Source organism: Poecilia latipinna, unplaced genomic scaffold, assembly GCF_001443285.1.
Source record: "Poecilia latipinna isolate Pla-1442-1.1 unplaced genomic scaffold, P_latipinna-1.0 Scaffold1165, whole genome shotgun sequence".
Classification (NCBI taxonomy): domain Eukaryota; kingdom Metazoa; phylum Chordata; class Actinopteri; order Cyprinodontiformes; family Poeciliidae; genus Poecilia; species Poecilia latipinna.
In genome coordinates, this window is record NW_015113781.1 from 140,942 (window position 1) to 147,242 (window position 6,301).

The 6,301-nt window shown below is 37.0% G+C and overlaps 1 protein-coding gene across 4 annotated transcripts in view; it reads right to left on the reverse strand.

Annotated features, from left to right (window-relative positions):
* Nucleotides 1-5,136, reverse strand: part of LOC106960199 (serine/threonine-protein kinase SBK1) — a 12,608-nt gene extending 7,472 nt beyond the window's left edge. Inside the window, exons 1-3 of one of the 4 annotated variants that reach the window (XM_015053179.1) lie at nt 5,028-5,136; nt 2,452-2,617; nt 1,291-1,493 (exon numbers count right to left, since the gene is read on the reverse strand). In XM_015053179.1, the coding sequence (XP_014908665.1) occupies nt 1,291-1,493; nt 2,452-2,614 (366 nt within the window). In that variant the 5' untranslated portion in view covers nt 2,615-2,617; nt 5,028-5,136. Of the gene's footprint in view, nt 1-1,290; nt 1,494-2,451; nt 2,618-2,976; nt 3,955-5,022 lie in introns of those variants that run through there. The other 3 variants (XM_015053180.1, XM_015053176.1, XM_015053178.1) reach the window with 3 other exon arrangements.
* Between the last annotated feature and the right edge of the window lie 1,165 nt (nt 5,137-6,301).

Here is a 6,301-nt window from a genome sequence, read left to right on the forward strand (position 1 = left end):
TGGTCTTAAGACCAAGACCAACTTCAAGTACCACAACACTGTTGTTAGCTGTAACTTTCTATAAGGTTCACAAATAATGAGATGTTCAAGGTCATACATGAAGATTCCATATCACTAAATTAATCTTTACTAATGGGACAAACACAAAATAAAGACTAGAACCCCACCAGCTGGAGCAGCTTTTGACTCATAAATGGAGCATTGATAAACATACTTCATGTCCACTGATGACTTTGATGATGGCACTCGACAAAATGTAACTTTACTGGTTTCTTAAATGGTGACTGTGCATTGTTTTTATGACGTTTTTATTTTTGTGTTTTTATAATGTAATGCACTCTGAACTATTGTGTTGCTGAAATGTGTTATACAAACGGAAATGATTGATTGATTGATTGATTGATATAGCTATAGCTTAGTAGTAAAAATCTGTCATTTAAGTGGCTGTTAGGCCACACCATTACAGACCCTACTGAAGTCGTTTTTTCAAATGAGGATTATCTGTTTAAATGTTTACTACATGGCAAATGGAATGTAAATCTTTCAATTTTTTTTTTCTTTTCCTTTACAGCAATGCCTCAGGAGTTTCATTGAGCTGCTTTTTAACTTCCAGATAGCTGTGCTGCTTTATTACACTATTTTTATGTTAAGAGAAATAAACACAAAATTGATTTTGTATTCATGATAGTCCAAATATAATTTTTCTGACCATTTTATTTTGTCAGGGCACCACAAACTTCAGCCACCACAAGGGGGCGACCAACGCTTTCAGCCCAGTAGTAGCAGTGAAACCAAACCAGGTATTTAGAAAGCTTTAGGATTCTGGAGGGGCTCGAAGGTGCTTCATCATCTCATGCTACTAATTGATGCTAAATATTTATAAACTCTGCATTAAAATATATTGCTAAGACAGGAAGCATTTATGGAATTATGGACAGTAGAACTTGAGATCATGTTAATTATTCTCTTGTGTGTATTGATGAAGGCCTGTGCTTCAGAGATGTCGACTATTTTGAATAGATTCAGTGGAATATGCAAGAGGTGTGAATCATCTGTTTTAATCATAGGGAGATCTATTTCCCTTATTTTCTTTTGATTTTCAAAACTGGTGTCTGTCAGTAATTCTAAACATTTTCATCTATTGCCCAGTATATATGTTCATATAGCTGACATTCTGAAAGTTTTAACGTCAGCTGCATTAGAAGCATTTTGACCCACAGTAAACTTTCCCCCTAAAATATAGCACCAGATCTGTCATAAATCTTGCTGAAACAATGAATGACTTCTCACTTTTGGCTTGATGACGGCAAAAAGATCCCTCCCGATAACCAGCTCCTGGGCGAAGCAGTAGTGCTCTTTAGACTGGAAGGCGATGCCAAACAGGCCCACAATGCAGGGGTGGCAGGACAGGTGTAAGGAGATGCAGTACTCTCGTAGAAAGCCCTGCAATTTAGTGGAGGCTTTAGGCATCACTTTCAGGGCCATTGGAGTCCCTGCAGACCAACCACAGTGCAGTCGTCACCGTTGGAAACAGGCACCGTTGCTGCTTCCTACAGGTTTCATACATGCTTTGCCACAGAGAAACACTGAGATCTCTTCCAGTTTATTTCCATATACTGGCCTCTGTTAGTTTTTCAGTCCTGTGAGCTGCATTAATCTGTATACTTTGTCTACATTTACCATTTAACTGCTTTGCTACTCACTGACTCATGAGGCACCATACAGTCCAACGAGTTCAGCGGAGTATCTCTGATCAAAATGTTGAAGTTTTTCAGCTGCATTTTGATAGTCGTGGTTCCTCTGTTTAGAATTTCAGACTTTGAGTCTTCAAAGACATCATAACTAGCTTTGATAACTTTTAGAGAAAGAATTGTTTTGTCTTGTGTGATCTTAGAAAGACAGAATAAAAATAAATCTTGAATTTCTCTTTTCATTATTTAGAGAAATAATGAAGAGTACTTAAAAAAAACTTTCAGGCTCCATTTATAGAGCAAATAAATAGTAAATAAATATTTATTTTATTGGTTAATTACATGTACATAGACCCAAATGAGCAAATAACTGAAGTTTGAAACTAACAGTTGAAGTGCGATCAGAAGAGTTTCACACTTTTATAGCAAAGTTTGTGGATCGACACCAGTTTAGTTCTGGAACCAGTTTAGAACCAGTTTGAAATGTTTGACATGTCATTTGAATTCAATAATATAAATTATTAGTTCAACGATTTTTCTTAAATAGGACAGTTTTGAAATTTCAAAAATTCATAGCTATCCAGATTAAACTTACTGAGGTTTTTATAGAAATTCAGAGAAATAAGATTCGATGATGGATAAATGAAAATAATAAAAAGAGTTGGTGAATAATGCTTTACATGACTGTACATTTTGTAATATCTTTGCACTTTGATTTAAATAAACTGCCCCCTGAGGCTGCAATAGTAACAATTCATACCCCTAAAACGATGAGTGACCAGCAACACTTTGCCATATTTTCCACGTCCGATCTCCTTGACGATGTTGAAATGTTCCTGGATCTCCAGCTGACCGATGCTCTGCGCCGTCAGCTCCATCAGCTCATCGATGAGGCTCCCATCAGCGAGACCCAGCTCAATCATCTCCTTCCAAAACCATAAAACAAATTCGTTTTTTTCTTTGTTTGCATAAGATTTAGGAGACGGGGCTCACCTAAAACAAATGTCTAGTTTGCCTGTTTATGCACATATTTACCTGAGATCTAGCATCAAGTAAATCTCCAACTTAATCCAAATTTAATGGAAAGTAACTTTGATTCAAAAAAGCTTTTTACTGAAACAAAAGAAAAAAATTCTTCTATCTTCTGTTGAAGTCAGGCATTGTGTTGATCTGCTTTAAAGAAAAGATTGTTTGATATAATGTGTATATATACATATATGTATGTGTGTGTGTGTGTGTGTGTGTGTAGGTGTGTGTGTGCGTGCGTGTTCGTGTGTGTGTGTACATGTACGTGTGTAGTGTTAAATTTGCATTCTGTAAGCTTATACAAGGTGGTGATGGATGTGGTCTTGTTACTGTCATACACACAGCATGCGTTGGTCGGGATCCTTATCACATAATCTACTAAAAGATGTAACTTTTTTTTAACATGTATAATTTACAACAATCACCAAAAGTCAAGATAACTAATAATGATATTAGCAAAAAACGATGTCAGTCTATTGGTTTAAAGCTATACTGCTAAAGTAGTAGTGATTTATCAATCACTACTGTTTTAGTTTAGTCAGTAAATTTCTGAAAATTCATGTTTTTTAACAATGAATTTAACAATGTTATCATTAATTATATGGTTTTAATGACACATACAGTAAACTATCTAGAAAGAGCCCAAAACACTAAGATGTTTTCCACATATGTCAATGATAAGTTATTAAATTCTCAGCTGCTGTTGTTAAATTGATGTTAATAATGAGTAGATACTGATAATATCTTAAAACCTCTTCATGCTTACCTTTTCTAGAGGCAGCTCCCAAACTCAGTCACTAGAATCTGAATAGCAAGCAGTGCAAATGAACACAATGTCTACAGCTGGTAAATGTTATCTGCAAATGCTGAATCACTGTCTTCCTTATTCCCTCTTCCAATGTCACTAGTGCTGCTCCAGCAAGAGTAGCTCTGAAAGCTCTGCACTGTCCGGCTCACTGCGGTGCGTTCAAATGCTGTGATACATCAGAGCCAACTTTAACAGCTGATTACAAGCTGGCTCTGCAAAAGACACGCATACATACCAACACGCACGCACACACATTTGCGTGACTATCTTTGTGGGGACTTTTCATTGAGTTCCATTCATTTCTACAGCTTAAACCTTACCCTTATCCTAACCCTGACCATTCCATATCCAACCCCAACCCTACCCAAAATTCAATTCACACCTCAGTCCTAAATATAACCCCTGACCCAAAAACAGTGTTTCCCCTTGTGGGGAAACACTGGCCTATATAACACAGGTAGCCTATATATATATATATATATATATATATATATATATATATATATATATATATATATCTCACAGGCTTTGGTCCCCACAGCTTAGTGTCACGAAAATGGTCCCCGTAAGGTATTACAAACAAACACACACACACACACACATATGCACACACAAACTACTTTGAATTTCTATCCATATTAGAACTTTATGCACAATCCAGACATTTTCATTCATCCTAAGCAGTAGCAGTATTTTCCTAACCCTAACCCTATAATTCACGCTTTGCCTCTAAACCTAACCCCTCACCTAAAACAAAGGTGGTCCAATGTATTATGACTGGGTTTTGGTCCACATAAGGCCCGTTGGTCTTCAGGAGGTTAGTAAACACGTCGAAAATGGTCCTATGTTGTGTTGGATGACAGAAATTGCAGAATGTCTGTATTAGGTAGAATATTATTTTGATTAATAATGTATTATTAAGGAAGTTATTAACATGTAGTAGAAGTTTCTTTTAACTAATAGAAGAAGAGCAGGAGCACCACCGGAGTTTCTGGAATAACTAGCCAAACACTTTCAGCTTCTCATGAAAGAATGAATTCAACGTTACTGGACAGCAGCTACATTTCACTGGAATGTTTTCTAATACAGTGTGAGAATTTATTAACAAAATGGCTCAACCTTTCACTCATATATTCCGTCAATGAGCTTCCTCGCCTAAGCTACCAATTATGCAATCTACTGGTCTAAAAACAATGAGTAATTAAGAACCAAATCTACTAAATAATGAAGGTAGGAAGAGGATGGAAAACTGAAAAACAACGTCAAGACTAATCGACAAATTAGCAAAACAAAGAGTAAGATCAGAAGAACAAATCATCATAACTATTGATGATCACTATTCACTGTGACAATAGTGAGACATGATGCCCAGACCTGAGCACCACGTCTGGACATGTGGTCAGATCTAGTAGCTCCTCAGAGAGAACATATGAAAACATCTAAATAATTTTATTTAACTAACTTATCTCAGTGCAGACACTTTAAAGAAGATCCAACCTTACTGTGAGATGATCAGTCTCAAAGTCAGATTGAAAATGATGTCCAGGGAGTGACTGGCCCAACAGACTAGGTGAGCTGGATGCACAACTGGAGACTCTCAGAAAGACCCAGTGGTACTGTTGCTCGGTTTAACTGTTGTTAGGTTTAACAACTACATGGGAACTGCTCGGCAACGTGAGCGTACATCTAAAATAGCAGGACAGCAAAGGATTTTGTATATCTCTGTTTCAGTCATGTGGGAACTTAAAAAATCTGGAAGGACAGACAAGGATTTTTAAAGGTTCTCCAGGTAACACTGAAGGTTTTATCATCCTTTCTCGGGTTCATGGCTTTTTAGCTTAGAACATTCATACAATTTTGCAGAGGATTGTCAGTATTAATCAGGACTGTTGGCACATTTATGTCTTTTTTCAAGAACTATATATATTCTTTGGTGTTTGATTCAAACAGAGTTTGAGTTTATTATATGATATCAGTCATGGAGTACATTTGTATTTTGTATTAACGCCACAAGGTGTAATTTATGTCAAGTACAGTGGAACCCCAATTACTGGTGATTCAGTTTTCGCAGATTAATCTAGTCGCTGATTTTTCTATGGAAGGTAAAATGTGTCTATTTGTCTTTTTGTTCATAAACTCACACATCCTGACATGCTTTAATTTAAAAAGTCCTTTTGGTTTGTCCTTTTTCTACTGTCTTAGTATCTTCACTTGATCTTTTGACCAGTGCTTCAGCCAAACAAAACAAGCCATGACCGAGGTTTAGCAGTGACAGCTCCAGATACTGCTCCTGTTTCACTCCGTGGTGCGGTGCAACATATCTTAGCATTTTACAACCTCCTAAAGTTCAAACTCCATCCAGAATTACAAAAGATTTCACTGACTGTGCCTTTCATCGTTCGATAATGTCTGACATTCCCAGTTTTCCCAACGAGTCTACAACCAGCTCAGAGAGATTCTTACTTTCATCAAGGCTCTGAGTTGGGAATGCACTCAAGTAGTGCCACTCATGTGAAACAAATCCCTCAGTATGTCACCTTTATCCCAGGAAGGCTCAGTGGGGGTGTTGTTGTACCAGTGTGAGAGTAAAAGTGTGCGTTAATCCATGCTTCAATTGCTGGTAACTCACTCAACACCATCTTCATACCATAGTGGTTATTTTTGGGCAGAACCAAGCTCCCAAGCTAAACAAATGATCCCAAGAAACAGATACTTTGTTAATCCTGCTGGACTTTAATGAGGTGTGAAGAACTCATAGCTTAGCTTCAAACTACAG